The 19883-nt window shown below is 49.0% G+C and overlaps 1 protein-coding gene across 2 annotated transcripts in view; it reads right to left on the bottom strand.

Moving 5' to 3' along the window:
* The window catches only part of Rgs10 (regulator of G protein signaling 10), a 40025-nt gene extending 21363 nt beyond the window's left edge, over positions 1 to 18662 (bottom strand). The window contains exons 1-3 of one of the 2 annotated variants that reach the window (XM_041666794.1): positions 18464 to 18662; positions 3749 to 3867; positions 2336 to 2422 (exon numbers count right to left, since the gene is read on the bottom strand). In XM_041666794.1, coding sequence (XP_041522728.1) covers positions 2336 to 2422; positions 3749 to 3867; positions 18464 to 18512 — 255 coding nt within the window. In that variant the 5' untranslated portion in view covers positions 18513 to 18662. Of the gene's footprint in view, positions 1 to 2335; positions 2423 to 3748; positions 3868 to 13083; positions 13195 to 18463 lie in introns of those variants that run through there. The other variant, XM_041666795.1, reaches the window with a different exon arrangement.
* Between the last annotated feature and the right edge of the window lie 1221 nt (positions 18663 to 19883).

The following is a 19883-nucleotide window of genomic DNA, read 5'->3' as shown; positions in this document are numbered from 1 at the left end:
AGGAGCTTCTCTGCTTTGTTCACGAGGTGGATGTCTCTCTCCACAGCTTTTCACGATGCCTGGCACTGAGCAGGTGCTCTGCAATGACTGGGCACTCCATAAGAACAGACACACACAGGGCAGGCATGCAGGGGGATGGCTGGCTGGCTCCTGAGCACTGCTTGAACCCAGCTCTACTCAGGGCCTTGGCTTCCTATCTGGGCCACAAGGATAGATCTGTTCTCTGTGGTCCTTCCCATGCCTGACCTTCAAGGCCACCTGACTCTGAGTTAAATGCTTGGGGCATGATGCTGGTGACACCAGATGCACAAGGCCAACAGACAGCTGGGCTTCTCCCAGGGCTGTCTTCAGCGCTGGGGACAGAGAAGAATGGTGTGTGTTCCTTCCCAGGGGACCTCAACCCTGAAGCCAGCTTTCCAATGCTGGTGCCACTTCCCACTTCCTCACTAAGTCCCTTCTCCAACCAGGATGTTCTGGGGGAAGAAACGGCAGAAAGACACAGACAGAAGCCACAGTCATTCCTCACAGAGCCAGGCCAGCTTGGCAGACTCAAGCCAAAGAAACCCATCTCCAAATCACTTCTCACCCATCCTAAAGAGGAAGGTCACAGCCGCTCCCTCCTGGGAAGAGAGCCTTGGAAGTGGTGCATCTTCCAGGCTGTTGTCTGCAAACAGTTCACGGCTACTGGCCGTGGAGAGTCTAGCTTCTAGAGACAGAACCACCAGACCTGGCATCCTATAAGCTACAGCTGTCTGGACAGGTGTTCTATCTGGAGGGGGAGTGTGCTGGATTGAATGAGATTGGCCTGCATAGGTGCACCTGCTTGAATGTCTAGTTCCCAGCTGGGGAATGGTTTGAGAAGGATTAGGGGTTGTGTCCTTGTTGGAGGAGGTGTGTTACTGGGGGATTTCAAAAGCCCATGCCAGGGACCAGTCTCAAATCTCTCTCTCTCTCTCTCTCTCTCTCTCTCTCTCTCTCTCTCTCTCTCTGTGTGTGTGTGTGTGTGTGTGTGTGTGTTTGTGCACAAGCATACTTGCATGTGCTTTCCACCTATGGACCAAGATGTAAATTCTCAGCTACTGATCCAGCTCCATGCCTGCCTGCCTTCATGCTATCATGATTCTCATCATGAAGATCACGTACTAACCCTCTGAAACTGCAAGCCACCCCCCCCCCCTGGTTAAATGCTTTTCTGGTCTAAGTTGCCTTGGTCATGGTGTTTCTTCACAGCAATAGAGCAGTAACTAAGACAGTGAGGTTATAAACTTTATAAACTAAAATTAGTTCCAATATCGACAAATTAGATGGTTTCTCTTTAGAATGACAGGCACAGGCCTGTAATCGTAGCTACTCAGATGCCGTGGCCTGGCAGGAGTGAATTCAAGACCAACCTGGACAACTTAGTGGGCTACTGTCTCAAAAGACAGCACAAGGACTGGTCATATGTCTCGGTAGTAAGGTCCTTGCCCAACATGGACCATATCCTAGATTAAATCCCCAGCACTAGAAGGCAACAAAGAAGAATCCAAATGCCCAATTGTGGGAGAAGTCTCTATGAGAAGAAGAGTCCTCCAGGTCTCAGAGACAAAAGTACAAGGCTCGTCAAGCTGAGGCCCCAGCACTCCCAGCGGCGAGCTGGAGACGGAAGCAGACAGGAAGCACAGCCCTTAGGCCCCTCAGTGAACAGTACAGGCATGGGAACCAGGACGGCACATCCTCTGCCGGCCCCGGCCCCTCACTTCCAACAGCCTTGCCCAGAATCCGGACTCTTTCGCAGGACTTACGGCCTTTAGCAGCCCTTTAGAAAGACAGAGAAGTAACTTCAGATCCCCACCCGGCCACCGGTCTCACATCCATCCTTCAGGAGTTGCACGGGACCTAAAGGCCACCCTGACAAAAGACCAACACCTGGGAGAAGTCAGAAACTTCCTACACAGAATGCCTGCCGGCTACCGGAGGGTCACACACAATCAGAGACGGGATCTACCTGATGAATGGCCACTAGTCTGCTAATCCATTGCTGGGCTCTGACAACACCAGCGTCACCTTGGGGAGTACACTCATGACTTATTCATGGAGGAAACCATCGACAGAAGGACAAATGTTTACATCTACTTTGGATATTGGCCTGCTCAAACAGTTCTCTTTAGAAACGGCTAACGTGCTCCTTAAAAAAAAAATTACTAATATCTGGTCAGCAATAGGCACCAGTTGGGGAGCTGAAATCGTCCCTCGGATCTAGTATGAATCTGGGTAGTCCCCAAATCTAGGCAACAGGCGGCTGTGACCATAACAGGAGGGAAAGCTCATGGCAAAAGCAGAAGGCAGAAGGTACCTGATTCTTGTCCTCCATTTTCTTGAAATCTTCACACGCTAGCCAAAACAAGACATTTTCTTCACTGAATTCCTTTTTCAAAAATTCCTATGGATAAAGAAGGGGGAAGGGAATCATACGGTGCTCAGCGCTGAGAAAACCCAAGTTTCCTTTAGAAGATGACAAGGCAAAAGCGGACAGAGGAGCCTGGTTTAATCATCCCTCGAAAAAAACTCCACCCGGAAAAACAAAGAACGTGTTTAATGTTGAATCAGGAATTCCTTACGCCTTTCACCTTAATGGTTTTGACATTGCAAGGCGGAATGGAAACGAAGCGGGGAACCTATTCGCGTTTCTAAGCTGACAATAAATTACCAAAAAGTAAATTAAAGTGGAAGATATATCGGCCCTTCCAGACACTGTTTAAACAAAGTGCATTCCTCCAGAGCCAGGCCCTTTTTTTTTTTAAACAAAAGAAAAGAAAACATATTAAGCCTGTCCAAATCACAGTGATGGAGACCATTTGAAGTTGGAGGTGTGCTGTCCTGGGACTGCTGGTCAAGTCAGCACATGGTCAGTTGTGGCTGCATCCAAACCTCCCTGGCATTTAGATGATGCTTACAGTTCTCCTCCCTGCCTTAGGTGCTCCACGGGGACCAGTGGCATCTCGGCCCCTCACTTAAAAAACCAAGTTAGCAAGGGTCAGTACTGGAATTCACATGTGACCCTCCAAAGGGCAGCAGCAGTCATAGTGGCAGGGAAAGTTATTTCTTGACAGCATCAGTCTTTCCTTTCCATCAGCCCTTCCTGTCCATCATCAGCCCTTCCCTGTCCATCAGTCCTTCCTGTCCATCAGCCCTTCCCTGTCCATCAGCCCTTCCTGTCCATCATCAGCCCTTCCCTGTCCATCAGTCCTTCCTATCCATCAGCCCTTCCCTGTCCATCAGTCCTTCCCTGTCCATCATCAGCCCTTCCCTGTCCATCAGTCCTTCCTGTCTGTCCATCAGCCCTTCCCTGTCCATCATAGCCCTTCTTTGGGAGATTCTCTCCCCTGTTTCACTTTGTCAGCTCTACCACCCAGCCTCTCACCAGTACTGATGCATCCAGAGAGGCTCAGAGACTGGAAAGAACAAATGTTCATGCCCAAGAGACCCAGATCACCCCTGCCAGTCCTGGTAATCCTTCCAGAACCCACACTGCTAGAGCATCCTCCCCTACCACTCCACTCTCCCCACTCCCAATATATGAAAACCAGAGACAGGCTGCATGTCCCTTTGGAAGTCCAAGGTGGTCATGAAAGATGAGCAGTTCTTAGTCTCTAGCTGGAGCAGACAGTGATAACCATTGTCCTGGTCCCTGTGCCCCCACCCCTATCATACGCACATCTAAGTTTTTCCTATTGCGTCAGTTCCAATGAACAATGAAAAGACAAACCCTGAATCTCTTCACGCCTTCTGGGTCTTCCAGAAGATTCTCCAAGGAGGTTGCCCACTTGGCCGTGCTTTTGAGGCCTTGGTGGCTGCTGCTGGAGCTCCCGTCACCATCATGGATATCTACGAGACACAGTTCAGACAAGGTTACCACCCAAAGAGTGTCTGGTGCAGACAGCGCACGTGAGGCTATCACGGTCAATCTGTACTGCAGGTTACCACCGCTGTCACCAAACCAATGTGTGCTAAGGACTGTCACAGAAGACTCTGCTGAGGTAGGTGGGGCCACTATTCCCTCTGTGGTTCAAGGGAAAAAAAAGGTTAAGACAAAAAAAAAATGATCTCAGGGCAAGAGACTTGGCATTTCTGTTATGTCCTGTGACATCCCACTTTGTCTGTCCACTGGCCCTTGCATCTGTCTGCAACCCACCGCCCACGGACCCCGGACTCAGCATTGACTCCTTCCTCTCCCCTTTTGCAGTTATGGTGACTCCATGGATCTGAACGCTCCAATGTAGCAGTGTACATTCCGTGGTACATAAGGAAGAGTGTGAAGCAGGGACAGGGTGAGGACGATCACACCAAGAGGTGTCAAGAGACGCAGGCATCAAGATAAACATCTTCATGCAATTTTTTTAATTCAAAATTAATGCTCAGAGAACCCAGAATGGGGCTAGGGATGCATGTGTGGGGTAGAAAGCCTGCCTAGCATGTGCAGGGTCCCGGGCTCTCTCCCGAGTCCCAGAACAAAAAAAAAAAAAATCCACGATAAGAAAATGCCAACATTTTAAATAACGCAGCAGCAGTCCCCATGTTCCCTTCCATCCGGACCCCAAGCATGGTTTTGCATCACACTTCACCAGGTTTTATTTAAAGTTCTGATGTTGAGTTCATTGCAAAGGGTTCTGCATTAGTTCAGTTTAGTTTCTTTTAAAAAAAATATTTTATATCTCTAAAAACATAGCTGGGGATGTGGTGCAGTTGGGAGAGTGCTTGCCCGGCACACACAGAGCCCTGGGTTCCTTCCTTACCTACACAAAGCAGCCATGGTAGCACCTGCCTGAGATCCTAGCCCTGGGGAGGTACAGAGATCAGGAGTTCAGTCATCCTTGGCCCCATCGTGAGTTCAAAGCCGTTTTGAGAAATATGAGTCGCTGTCATGAATGAATGAATGACCTATCACCAACGCCGAGGCAGCCCCCTAACCTGGTGGTGCACAGGGTGAGTGGGTGACTGCATGGAACATCTTACATGAACAGGGTTGACATTGAACATCCTCTTTACCAAAGAAAGAGTGACAGAGGGTCTCAGACTATCACACTGGGGCCACTCGGCTGAAGGAGGAAGCAACGCATAAAACACATCTACGGTCCTGACTCAGTCCTAGAATCTTGGGAATCACGGGAAATCTGCCAGCATGCACTTTGGTTGGGTCCAAGTTCAAAGCCCAGCTTGACTGGCTTGAGACACAGAAGGTTGTGGTAAAATTCGTGCGTGCACTGCAGAGGAGCCTCTGAGCTCAAGGTCAGCTAGGGATTCAAGACAGACCTCGGATGTTCTCCACAGCAGGCAGGGAGATTTTACATGTTCCCAACACAAAGAAATGAGGATACTCTGAAGTGGTAGATACGTCAATTACCCTCACCCGATCCTGATACGACATTGGTTTAAATGTCCCACCGTATCTACCAAATATATAGAATTATTATGTCTTTGTAGAGGAATGAAAATACCACTGTGCATAAAACCCAAGTCCAAATAGATCAAAGACCTTAATATAAAGCCAGTCATACTGAACCTCACAGAAGAAAAAGTGGGAAGTATACTTGAACTCATTGGCACAGGGAATCCCTTCCTAAATATAACCCCAGTAGGACAGACACTGAGAGAAACAATTAATAAATGAAACCTCCTGAAACTGAAAAGCTTCTGTAAAGCAAAGGACACAGTCAACAAGATAAAACAACAGCCTACAGAATGGAACAAGGTCTTCACCAACCCCACATCAGACAGAGGTCTGATCTCCAAAATATACAAAGAACTCAAGAAATTGGTCATCAGGGGCTGGAGAGATGGCTCAGTGGTTAAGAGCACTGCCTGCTCTTCCAAAGGTCCTAAGTTCAATTCCCGGCAACCACATGGTGGCTCACAACCATCTGTAGTGAGGTCTGGTGTCCTCTTCTGGCCTGCAGACATACACACAGACAGAATATTGTATACATAATAAATAAATATTAAAAAAAGAAATTGGTCATCAAAAGAACAAATAATCCAATAAAAAAAATGGAATACAGACCTAAATAGAGAACTCTCAACAGAGGAATCTAAAATGGCTGAAAGACACTTAAGGAAATGTTCAACGAGAAATGCAAATCAAAACAACTCTGAGATTCCCTCTTACACTGTAAGAATGGCCAAGATCAAAAACACTGATGACAACTTATGCTGGAGAGATTGTGGGGAAAAGGGAACACTTCTGCATTGCTGGTGGGAGTGCAAGCTGGTACAACCCCTTTGGATATCAATGTGGCGATTTGTCAGGAAATTAGGAAACAACCTTCCTCAAGACCCAGTAATACCACTTTTGGGTATATATCCAAAGGATGCTCAATCGTGCCACAAGGACATGTGCTCAACTATGTTCATAGCAGCTTTGTTTGTCATATCCAGAACCTGGAAACAACCTAAATGCTCCTCGACCGAAGAACTGATAAGGTAAATGTGGTACATTTACACAATGGAGTACTACACAGCGGGAAAAAAAACAACATCTTGAAATTTGCAGGCAAATGGATCTAGAAAACATCACTTTGAGTGAGGTAACCCATCCCCAGAAAGACAATTATCACATGTACTCATAAGTGTTTCTTAAACATAAAGCAAAGAAAAACAGCCTACAAATCACAATCCCAGAGAACCTAGACAACAATGAGGACCCTAAGAGAGACGTACATGGATCTAATCTACATGGGAAATAGAAAAAGACAAGATCTCCTGAGTAAATTGGAAGCATGGGGACCATGGGAGAGAGTTGAAGGGGAGGGGGGAAACAGGGAGGGGAGCAGAGAAAAATGTAGAGCTCAAGAAAAATCAATTAAAAAAAGAAAATCCCTAAATAAAATCAATTTAATTACCAAAAAAAGAATTATTATGTCTCCGTTGGGGGGACAAAAAGTAGGCAGTCCACCTGAGAGCTGCACACTGTCCCTTTCTCCCCTGTCTGGAAAGAACAAGCTACTGAGGGAACTGTGTTTACAGCTAGCACAACACTAGAGACACGGTTATATTTAAAAAAAAAAAAAAACAACAACTTGAATCTAGGAGTCTAGGAGAAAGTAAAGTGTCAATTAAGAGACCAGCAAAGTAAATTACTTTTAAAGCATGGTTGATGCCGGGCGATGGTGGCGCACGCCTTTAATCCCAGCACTCGGGAGGCAGAGGCAGGCGGATCTCTGTGAGTTCGAGACCAGCCTGGTCTACAGAGCTAGTTCCAGGACAGGCTCCAAAGCCACAGAGAAACCCTGTCTCGAAAAACCAAAAAAAAAAAAAAAAAAAAAAAAAGCATGGTTGAAAAAAAATCTTATACCTTATTAATCGCTAAAAATAGCTGAAATGCTTTTTAAAGAAAATTCATATCAGAATACACTAAACTTGGGCCCAAAGAGTTGGCATGGCTGGTGAAGTGCCTCCCATACAAGTGTGAGGAAGTGTGAGGACCAGGGTTCGATTCCCAGCACCCATATGCGAGCCCCAGGCCACTGAGAGACTCTGCCTCAATAACAAAGTGGAGGAACAACACTCAAAAGTTATCCACTGGCTTCAACACATATGTACATACACTTACATGCATATCTGTGCACACACACACAGAACACTAGACTTACTAGTTGACAGCTGCTATTCATTTAAGGTGCAAAACAACACATCCTAACCTTGATTTTGTTTGGCATTTAGAGAGAGGGTCCCACTATGTAGCCTATTCTAGCCTGGAACTCACAGCCTTGGTCTTTCCAGGGCTGGAGTTGCCTGTCTGGACACCACACGTAGCTCCACACCTTAACCTCTTAATTTTCTGGGGCTCCCTCTCCTGCACCCCTAGAAAACAGCATCAGACAGTGTGCCGATGCTTGCCGTCATGACAGATACTCATAATAGTGTGAGAAATTATTTGTGGCAGTATCGTTCCTCTCCCCATCGAAGCCAGTTCCCCAGAACACCTACCAAACACCCTGCTGACTTCCCGAAGGGACTCTCTCTAGCGCGTGGGTAAGAAATGAGTTCCTGGCTCCTATCCGTCATGGAATGTCAAACTCTGGACGCAGTTTCTCCCCACATATCAGATTTGTAAATCATCATTATAAGCGGTTTCCTGAAGCAGGCTCATTCTGCCAAGCATCCCGGTCGCCTGCCTTCTGTCTTCTGCCTCGAGAACACGGCTTGAGCGTTGACTCCACTGCCCTGGCAGATCCTTGTGAGCAAATAAACAGCAGGACACGAGCCCTGTTCTAGGAGCGACCTCGGGACGCCACAAGTTCTCTTCCATGTTTTCAGCTATGGCCTGAAAGGATGCCATAATTCTTGGTACTCTCTTAAATATGCAACCGCACCGTGCTAGGGGGCTCACCGCCCTGCCCTCTGGCAAATGAATGCACTTGGTGGGTTGCTCTCAGGCCACTGAAAGCTGGCTCTACTGCTGGGGAAATGCAAACACCCCTTCACTGCTGATGCTACCCCAGGTCTGTGGGTTAGCTTTTAGTGGCAGCTTTCAGTTGAACAAAAAGTGAGATGGCCCCTTTGGTACCTGCGGCCAAACCCTAGCACCCACATACAGCAATACCTAGATATGCCCAGTGCTAGGGAGGCAGAGATAGGAGGACTCGGTGGCTTACCCACAAGGCTGTAAAGCCAATCACAGATCCCCAGGTTCAGTGAGAAACCGTGTCCCCAAATAACAAGGTGGAAGTGATGGAGGAAGACACGTGACATCAGTCTCTGGCTCATGTACACATACACAGAATGCATGTGCACATGCACACACATAAACACAGAGTTGTACAACTCAAGGTCCACTATTCAGACTTCCACCTTAGACTAGAAACAGAAGTGCAAGGAAACGACTTGTCCTGGATGACATGTTTACAGAATCACCACATGGAACCAGCGGGACCTATCTATCCCCATCAGGACTGCTTCCATACGACTCCGGAGTCCTTGGAACACAGGAAATGGTAGCCTCTCACAGGTACACTCTGGAGTCCTTGGAACACAGGAAATGGTAGCCTCTCACCGGTACACTCCAGGGCTCTCCTCTCCCTTGCATCAGGACATAACAATAATACTGGGTGGTGTCAGGAGACACTTAGAAAGGTATTCTCAAAAGTCCTGGTTCCTGGTGTTTTGACTTAAGAACTCCATGTGTGTTTAATTATGTGTATGTATGGGAGGGGTATGCGCACATGAGTGCAGTGCCCAAGGAGGCCAGAAGAGGGCACCAGAGCTGGAGTTCCCGGTGGTTGTGAGCTGACAGACCAGCAGGCTGAGAACCAAACTCAAGTCCTCCCAGAGCAGTCTGCGCTCTTAGCTGCTGAGCCTCGTTAGGACTTCAGTTCTCTTAACTACAAGAAAGCCTTCCCTCTGGTCCACCTCTGCCACTGGAACTTTCCCACAGGCTTCTTCTCCCAGCTCCTGTCATGTGTTTTCACTTTCTTTGGATATTGGTTTGGATCTTTTCCAGGATTTCAGATGGACTTTAAGGGTTTTTGTTGTTTGTTTTCAATACCGGGGATTGACTCCAGGACCTCGCACATGCCAGGCAAGTGTTCTAGCACTAAACTGTGTTCCCACCCACCACCTCTCCCTCCCCCTTCCTCCCCCCCTCTTCTTCATTCAGAGAAACGATTGCCCAGGTTGCCCTTGAACTCACTCTGTAGCCCAGATAGGTACTGAGCTTGGCAGTCATCCCTCCTCAGCCTCTTGAGGAACTGGGATTATAGGTCCATGCCTATAATCCTGACTTTCAAGTCAAATTAAGATTTTTGTTATTGTTACAACAGATCTCCAACATCTGTAAACACAACTCACTTAATGGCATCTATATTTTGTCTATCTTTTCATTTATGTAACAACATGCCTGAGGCAGGCTACTTTATAAAAACAGGAGGTTTATTTTGGCTCATTGATTCAGCTCCCAGAGGCCCCAGGTCTAAACAGCACATCTGGGTAACGTACCTTCCACTTTCCTAATACCTCACAATGGGAACTGGACTTCAAGACAGGAACTTTGAGACAGAGTCAAACTGCACCCAGATCACGGCAAGCCATCACCCCCAGGCTCCTGTAAGACAGATCACCAGCCTGCTCCATCTGGTGTCACCCGTAAGGACACCCTGAAGTCACCATAGTTCTTTGACTCAGTGTCCCTGCTCTGAAGACTTAATCTAAGTTTTGAAATTTTATTTATTGGAATTCAGTAATTCCAGGTTGTATAACACCAGTTAATAAATCTTAAGTCTCCAAAAAAAAAAATAAAAAAAGCATGGTGGCACATGTCTGGAACCTGACACTTGGAGGCAGTGGCAGGAGGATCTCTGGAAGTTCAAGGCCAGGCTGACCCACATAGGGAGGTCCAGACCAGCCATGGCTATGTGGGGAGACCCTCTCATAATACTACAATGACCAATATTAATAATAACAATAAAAACAGAAGAAAGTCAAGCAACACCAAGATTTCACAGCCGCCCAAACCTTGTCCTAAAATCCTCAAAATTCAGGTACTCTCTCATTCATATGGGTGGATGCGTGCATGCATGCCTCTGTGTGTGTGTGTGTGTGTGTGTGTGTGTGTGTATGTATGTGTGTGCGTGCTGTGCACTAGCCAGAGATCCATCTCCAGTGTCAGCCACTCTCCACCTTGCTTTCTGAGTCTGAGTTTCTCACTTTTACCCAGAACTGGCTGGTTCTGCCAGACTAGCTGACCATGAGCCCCGGGGATCCTCCTGTCTCCGCCCCTCTCCCCAGGACTGGGATTACAATCACAAACTACACTGGCTTCTTCTACCTGGGTCTGGGATCACACTCAGGTCCTCACGCATTCAGGGAGCAAGCACTTGACTGCCCGAGCCAGCTCCGCAACCTGTTCATCCTTTTTCGTTGTAGATGATGAAGCAAGAAGGCAGGCTTAGGATGCCCAGGTTGGCGGGGGGGGCGGGAGATACATTAAATGTGTTTTTCTAGCAGCGTTAAGATTTCTCAAGCTATAAAACGCAAGTTGTAGTAATATGAATTTGTCTCGGTTTTTTTTTTTTTTTTTCTGTTCCCATTTTGCGATGAAGAAAGAGGTTCTATGGTTGCTCGGCTGTTTTCTTCTCGCAGCTACCTCTTTTCAGATCTTCACAGTTTCGCATGCCTGGCCCTAGTCTTTCAGTAAATTCCTTTTTAGCTGATGACAATGCCACTTACAAATCATTCGCCAGGTGTGAGGCTGCGTGTCACACGTTCACGGCTGTTGAATCATTTCAGCCTCGCAGAGCAGTCTCGTGTGACATTTACAACATCCCCATTTTACAGGTGAAGAAGCCGAGAGGTGAGACCTGTCAGGGTCACCTAGCTGGGAAGTGGAAATTGTGGCCCAAAGGCAGACGGATAGTTTGGGTTCAAGGCTCCTGTCCTTTCCCACAAGGCTCCATCTCTGTGTTTCATTTTGACTTCTGCTCGTCTTTGCATTGAAAGGGCAGAAAAGAGCAGCTTGAAGGAGGCTGACAACAGCAGGATGTGGTGGCGCACACCTTTAGTCCCGGCGTTTGGGAGGCAGAGGCAGGCACATCTCTGAGTTCGAGGCCAGCCTGGTCTATATAGCATTTGGCCAGAGCTCTGTGGAGATTGAGAGACTAATAACAATCACAGTATGGGGAAGACTGCGGTCAATTCCATACTGAGTGAGCTGTGTGTGTGGTGGGGGGGGGGGGGGGGGGTCCTGTGAGACGGAGGGAGAAGCATCTAGCACACAGACGGCACTTGCAGTTTCTTTTCCATCAGTGCTGTTCCGTGTGGTTTCTGACTGACTTCGCTAAAAGCCTGTCTCCGAAGAGGTGTACAGCACGACCATGCAGATGGCTGGAGCGTGTTGCTTGCGATCCATTTCGTAATGCATTATTTATAGTAGCTATGATGTCACAGCTAATCGAGACTTTCTCCAGACAGGAATTCCCTAGAAATCCATACTCAAAAGGCATCTGCAGCACTCAACAGACCTGAGTGCTTGTGGCTTTGCTCTACGCTAGTGCTCTGTAGGGAGAGCTATGCAAGGACCGTAAGTGGACAATTTCCCCCATCCAAATAATATTTTAATAAGCTCTCAACATCCAACTTCTTCAACAGCCGAGGCAACTTACATCTTCACAGATCTGCTCTAAGTACCACCAGCTCACGGCACATTGAAGGAGGCATTCACATCCAGGAAAAGGCAGAGATGTTAGCCCTAAATTCCAAAGCAGTTAGACAGTGCACCCCCTTCCTTCCAAGCACTCTCTTCCAAGCCCAGTGAGGTGGCTCTTCATCTATAACCCAGTCAGTACCTTGAAGGCTGAGAGGCAGGAGTAGGACCAGGCCACCTCAGCTACATAGCAAAGTCTCCAGACCAGTGTGAGCTCCAAAAGACCCTGGCTCATAAAATTAAAACAAAAAAAGAAGAGGAAGGTGGGTACAAGAAAGAAAGAAAAAGGAAGGAAAACAGATATGCTCCTTAGCATGAGGTTTTAAGCGAAGGCTGCACCCACAAAACTTATTCAAAAGCTCGTATCTCCCACACCACAAGGAGCATAATACGTTTTTTTTTTTAAAGTTATATCCCAATATAGAAGCAGAGACTCTGTTTGTTTTAACTGGTGATCTGCTTAAGGCTCCACAGAAACTGGCTCATGGAAATCCTGTATCTAAATATTACTTTATGTATTTATCATTCCAGTATCCTCTATCCTATGAGAACCACCTTACATGCAAGGGCAGTTAGCAAAAAAAAAGAAAAGAAAAGAAAAGAAAAGAAAAAGAAAAAGAAAAAAAAGAAAGAAAAAGGAAAGAAAGAAAGAAAGTGAAATTTAAAAGTTTTAAAACAAGCTTACTAAGAACCGGCACGTAAGACAAGAACAGGAAAACAGGCCGCAGAGGGTGCACAGCTCTGAACATGCACTGTGACATTTTGATCAGAGAGCTCAAGACTCAAAGGAAGGCAAGGGTGTACAAAGCCACCGGCACAACACTCTCTATGTGACAACCTCCTCCCTAAGCCCCGCTGCATCCCTCAAGTCAAGAACTGGTTCTGAAGGGGCTGGGGGTAATCCTTACTGTCCATGCTCCGGTCCACTTAAACGTTCCACACAGATCCAACCACCGCTGCCTTCTCAAAGCCTCTCTGTAGGAGAAAGTCAGGCGCTCAGGGCACCCTGACGCCGTCAGGTCCAAAAAGAAAACAATACTCAACATCCTCTTTTGGGTGGACTAAACAACAGATGGTCAGGGCTTTCAGCATTGGCTAGAGGGAAGGAAATAAGATGCCACGGTCTCACACTCTCGCTTGCACCCTCCCAAGAATCCCCGCTTTCTAGGTGGCAAGAGGTCCAGGAAAACAATAACAGCACCCAGCTGGGAGGTGGGGCCAGCCTGGGCTGCAAAGTGAGTTCCAGGACAGCTAGGACTGTTACATATGGAAACCCTATCTCAAAACAACAACCACAATAACAATAATGGTCCCGAGGCCCTGGAAAAAAGTGACAATGGTCCCAAGGGCCTGTCACTGACTTTCCTTGTCTCCAAGAACAGGGCTTTGATCTTTATACATAAATGTACCTTTCCTCCCCCACATGGTCTTCCCGGTCTCTTCCTCACTTCCAGATAAGGGACTTCTAGGCTAGGAGTGTGGCTCAGTGGTAGAGCACTTACCCAGCATGCACAGGGCTCTGCATTAATCCCAAACCCTATAAAATTGTCAGAATCAGTCATGCTGTCTTTGCGTGTGCGGGGGCGGGCAGTTTTAAGGCAAGGTCTTCCTGTGTAGCTCTGGCTGGTCTCAGACATCTAACAACCCCAGCCTGGACGTCATCCATGAATTAACCCATATCTTTATTTTCTTTCTTGCTTGATTGGTTGGGTTTGTTGTTGTTTTTTGGTGTGTTTGTGCATGTGTGCATGTGCATGTGCGTGCGTGCGTGCGTGCGTGTGTGTGTGTGTGTGTGTGTGTGTGTTAAGGGGGGGCTCCATGTAACTCTGATCGGCCTTGACTTGCTATGCAGCCAAGGACGATCTTGCATTTCTGATGCTTCTGGTGCTAGAATCCACCATGTTGTGCTGCAGATTGAATTCAGAGCACTCTCTTCACTAAGCTACACCCCCAGCCCACATCTTTCTCTTTGTGTGCCTCTTCCTGTGTGTGCTGGTGCATGTGCACAAGTCCAGCTGAAGACTGTGGTGTCCCTCAGGCACTGCCCACCTTGCCTTTTGATACAGAGTCTCTCGTTGGCCAGGAACTACTAACCAGGTCAGGCTCGCTGGCCAGTGAGCTCCCGGGACCCACATGACTCCACTTCCCTAGTGCTGGGATTACAAGCGTGCGCCACCCTCAGGGTTCTGGCGATTGAGGCCTGGTCCTCGTGTTGTATAAATGGCACTTTACCAATTGTGCGCTCTCTCCTGGCTCCAGTCCACACATTTCTCATGAACAAAGGTGATGTGTTCCTCAGGGGGTCAAGCACATATCTGGCACTCCTAAATACGGTTTATAATGATCAATCCTTTCAGAGGAATGAGCTGAACTGAGCACTGATCCAGGGGTCGGAGGCCCTGAGAGGAAGAAGGGCTACTGAAAACGGGAGACTATACAGTAACCAACAGAAACAAGGCACACAGAGGTGAAGAAAGTAACTTACTACAAAGAAGAAAGCAACAGGATGGAGGGGGTCAGGTTCTATTTCAGAATGGCTGGCTGGAGAAGCCGAGAAGGAAACTGCAGTAAAAGATGCAACAAGTGAAAACCTTTTAGTCACAGATTTACTGTGAATGGAGAAAATAAGCCAGGAATTCCCAGATGGCAGGGAAGGAGACAGGGAAGAAGCCATCAACTCCAGACTGGGTCACTAAATAGTTAACAAGCTAAGTGAGTAGATATGTATGCAGGTGGCCCTCGACTAGGGTCAGAGACAGGTTATCTTGTCTGCTCCACTGGAAATGAACGCCTGGAGACCCAACTTTCCTTCTTCCAAGACAAGCTACTGTCGGGTGCCAAGGATCAATCAGGCTTAGAGGAAGGACACCCGCAGGAGGTAGGACTACCCAATGTCTCTATGGGTAGTGTGAGGGGTGGGAGGATGGGTTGATAAAGAACAGCCCAGGTGGAAGCAACAAGGCAACCCGGGCACAAGACATGGCCCTCAAGAGATGGGAATCAGATTCAAAAAGAAATTTGTCCCTGGAAGTCTGCAGGGGCTGTTTCACATGGCGGACGCCTCCTGACAGCCCTTATCAAGGGGCTGCTGCTACTGCCTGACTGAGGCCTCTCTTGTCTGACTGCCACCCCCAGGCTGCGGCAGAGGACAGCTATCTGGGGGAAGCAGAAGCGACCAGAATATATTTAGTACAGTATAAACAAGTTCTTAGAACGCAGCATGAGGGGGCCAAGGGGAATCACTCAGCTCAAGGAGGGAAGTGTCTGGTTCGCCATGAAAGCTTTGGAGACAGCCGCCCCAGACCCTGCCTGGGCACTGCATCTAAGTCTCCTCTTCTGAGGAAAGAAGACGAACAAAATATGGACAAGCAGCTGCTCCTGAAGCCACTGCACCTCCTGCCCACCCATCTTGTCTGCCCGCTGCTCTTGCTGGGACCCAAGCAGGCTGAGCTGATGCCATCTAGACAAAAAGACCATCTTATCCTAGGCTTTTCCTGCTTGCAGGCTAGCCTTGCTCTCCCCCAGCCCGAGGTCCAGCCCATGAGTTCCTACAAAAGTTTGCCCAACAACCGAGACACTCCACTGTCGAGTTGTTAAAAACAAATACGTTAAATTTCTGTGCGGATTATCACCTTGAAATAAAAACTTAAGCCCAACAACAATTCTGAAATGTTCCCAGGGTTTAATGAGATAATGTAAAAAGAACTCTGACAGGCCACAAAGCTAGCTGGCTGTAGGGCGTGGCTTTTACTTTGGTTCTGAGGTAGGATCTTGCCAGTTATTAGCAATGCAGGTTGTGGGTAGGGAACAGGACCCTCTGAGAAGTCCTCACACTTCAGCATAAGATCCACTGGGGTACTTGGCTGAAAATGCAGCTGATTTTTCCTGCTCCTCTTTGATCCCCAAGATTGAACTGGGGTCTGACTTTTATCAAGGCCCCACTTCTCCCCACTGGTAGGCAAAACATACTTTGAGAGACCTCAGAAATGAGACAAAGGGCCTCCAAGTATGAACCTTAGAAATGGGCGGAGCTTGCAGCCCTCAGCTTATGGATACCGTCTTTGATAAGACTTAGTTCTTTGGTCACATATAAAATGCTCTGGAGGAGACAGGCTTGCCGTCAAGCTCCAAGTCCAGACTCTCGCAGGGTGCATCCAACTTTGGTGGGGTCCAAGTTGGATATTTTGGGAAAGCTCTTTAAAAGCAAAGGTCAGGTGGGATGTCACTCTGGGGCAGACCGCTTGTCTCCGTGTGCAACACCAACCCCTGCAGTTTAACTTCTGGCCTTTCCCCCAGCGGTGTGGGCAAGCAACACCAGCGGTCAGATGTGTGGCCCTGGAACAGGTACATGCTACACTGTTTATTAAACTGCACTTCAGTTTGGGAATGCAGGGTGGCCATATACAAAAGCATCCCAAATCCATGTGTCCGTTATGAATCAGGGTTCAATATTTGTATTACATTCGGGCCAAACTGAATTCAAAGTCACAAGCGGGCTATTCGCCACTGCTCTGTATAGCATGGCAGAGAAAGAAAGGGAAGCTAGGAACTCTTACACTTTCAGCATATCCAGCATTGCATCTGGAGCCCCTCGTGTCCACTGCTGGCCCTACTGGTAGTAATTTGAACACTTATTTATCGGAATTAGAGTCTGTAGTTAAGGGCCAGCAAAATGGCTCAGTGGGTAAATAAATGTGTCTGTATCTAAGCCTAATGACCTGAGTTTGATTACTGGGACCTGTACTGTAGAAGGGAGAGAACTGATTTCCACAGGTTGTCCTCTGATTTCCACTGCAAACTGTGGCATGCACACAGACAGACACACACACACACACACGATAAATGTAATTTAAAAAATTTAAAAATTAAGTGTGTAGTTAAGTCCACAGCTCTCTGAAATCTACTATACAGAGGTTCATCAAGTCTGGATGTCTGACATGTTTTGTCCCACCACAGTTAACTTCAGCGCACCTCTGACTTAGCAACCAGTTCCCAGATATCCCGAATATATAGCAATTGGCTCTTGCACCGAGGCAGCACCCACACAGCTCTGTAACACAGAGAGGTCCGGGACATTCATTATTCAGCATCGCTGAATGAGGGAGTCAGGGTTGAAATCAGAAGTTCAACCCCAGTGCCTAGAACCTGAACACCATCCCGTGGCCTGTGTCAGCCATCCACACTCAAGGGAATCCGACCACGCGGGCAACACTAATGGAACACTTTGATTCATGTTAGGCAGCAGTGCAAACTCTACAAATAATTCCATGAAATCTGACTTTAGTAGGGTCGTCTTAAATATTTAATGAAATGATTTGCATGAGTTGACGAGTGGAGGGCAGGTTCCAATTAAGCACTTAGAGCTCCACTCTGCACAACCCGATGCCTCACAAAGAAGTTACACAGCTGGCCAGCCACCGCCGTGGGATTCAGTCTGTCTGACTGCAGTCGCTTAACCACAGTTGACGCTTAGAGGTAAAGAGGAAACCGGCTGACACATAATGAATCTCAGGGCGACAGGGAAGCAAGCCGGTGAACTCCGAACCAAAGTCAAGCAAGCAAACAAACGTAAGTTTGAAAGATCCACCAACTAAGTGTGGCCCAGGTTACCCAACACCCTGGCTTCAGGACCCCACCCCTCCGACGCGGCTATCCTAAGAGTGAAGACAGGAGGAAAGCAGAGAAGACGTCAACACAGCTCCTGGCCACAACATAAGCCATCAGAGTGTTAGGTGTTATGAACAAAAAGGATGACAAGATTCGAATCACCATTTCTGCGCTATGGGTTCTTTGTCTTGCCAACTTGCCCCAAACTGCGGGTCGGGTTAGTCCAAGGCGAAAAGACAAAGTGACTCTTCCGCCGTGTCACACAAGTACCTCCCCCGCCCTGGGGTGCAACCACCTTGGGACTCCACTTTTTGGCGCCGCGGGGCCGGGCCGCTCCGGGGGATGCAGAGGTCCGGTGGAGCATCCTTCCCACCTCGACCCGCGGTGGAGGCTGCACACAGGAGGGGAGCCTGGCTCCCACGCTGCCTCGGAGTGTGAGGCTGTTCTGTGTCTCCCGTGCCTCCCAGATCTTCTTCAGAAGAAAAAAAGAAAGAAAGCTGCTGTAGCTCCAGCTTCAAGCCTAACTTCCTCCCGGGGCGGCTCCCCGCCTCTGCGCTCCAGCCGTGGCTGGGACAGAGCGAGCGGGGAGGAGCGCGGCTGCTGTCCGGGCGGCACGGCAAGCCGCGCCAGGGGACCCCACGACCCGGCCCTTCCCGAGCCCCAGCGCTCACAGCCGCTTACCAGACGGCGGCCGCTTCCTGCTAAGTCGGCTCACGGCGCGGGTGAACATCGCCGCGGGCTCCCGGAGGACGGAGCAGCCGGGCGGCTCGGCTGCTGAGCCCGAAGAGGGTAAAGAGGAGGAGGAGCCCGCGCGACGCCGCCCCTCCAGGCCCCGCCCGCCGCCTCCTCCCCGCTGCTCTCCACTCTCCCTGCCCACCCGCGCCCGTGGGCACTGAGTCCAGCCCCCAGCTCCCCGCGCAGGGCAGGGCGCGGTGGCCTCGGGTGACCCTCAGCTCCCGCGCACATCCCGGTCCTTCCCCTCGCGGCCTGGGAGAAGCACAGCATTTCTTGTCCCTGCCAGGCCCGACAGAGTCACCTCCCAGATCGCCACCCCCCCATCCCGCCCCCGGGTCTACCCGACTCCTAGTCCGTGGGTGCGCGGCCTGCTCACGCCGCGGATGCCAAGGAGGTGTCACCAGAACCGTGAGCCAAGCTGTGGGCGCCCACTCCGGCCCACGCCACGCCTTGTGCCCCGGCTTCGAGTGTCTGGAACAGACAGACCTCGGAGAACGCTGCCTGAGCCTCTGCGATTCCAGCGCGAAACGGAGCGCGCCGGCACATTTTTAACTTGGACGACACTTGGGAGCAGTCTCAGGAGAACCTTTACGCTCAACTACGGGAATCCTGTTGGTCCCAGCGCTAGGCTTATCGCTCCTCTCCTGGTGCCTGTCACCTGCTCAGCGCCGCGCTCCACGCTCATTTAGTTTCTCATTTCTTCTACAGAACAGCCCAAGAGGTGGGGTGTCATTAGCCCCATTTTCTTGAGCATTTGGTTCGCAAGGAATTGTTTTTCTGGCGAGTTTTATTTTTCTCCTTGTGGATCTGGCTTTGTCTCGAAATTGGTCTTTATTTTTAGCTGTGCTAATTGCTATTTTTCTAAACCATTCCCCAGTCCGTCCGTCCCCCCCCCCCCCCACACCGCGCGTTCTTTCGCAGGATTTTCACTAGTTGGCACTTTCCTTTATATCTTCTATTCTGAGCTTCCCATTTTGCTCTATTTTCCTCTCTTTTTGTCCACCCTGCAGTCCGAACGCCATCTCAGCTCTGGTCCTCTGTGGTTAGTCTCCCTACCCTTTTCCTCTCCATCATTTCCAGACACAGCCCTTTGTGCTACCCAAAGAGGATGTTCGCTCCCCTGAAGGCTGCCGAGGTCTTCAGCTGTGTCTTGCAGGTGAGCACTATCAGAGAGTCTGGCTTCCAAGCGGGGCTTTCTGGGTGTTTCCGGCTGCTGTTGGCACACTCCTGGGACAGGCTTCCCGGCCATTGAAATCGCTCTTCACTAATATGCAAGCACTCTGTAAGAGCTGAACCTAAACCGACAGGCGTGGCGGTGCATTCCTTTAATCCCAGCAGTTCCAGGACTCCGAAGGCAAAGCAGGCG

The sequence above is a fragment of the Microtus oregoni genome, unplaced genomic scaffold, assembly GCF_018167655.1.
Source record: "Microtus oregoni isolate MIOR12 unplaced genomic scaffold, Mior012 000016F_ref0000370, whole genome shotgun sequence".
In the NCBI taxonomy this organism is placed as follows: Eukaryota; Metazoa; Chordata; class Mammalia; order Rodentia; family Cricetidae; genus Microtus; species Microtus oregoni.
Note: the sequence above shows the minus strand (reverse complement) of the source record. Positions and strands in the feature narration are given on the sequence as shown.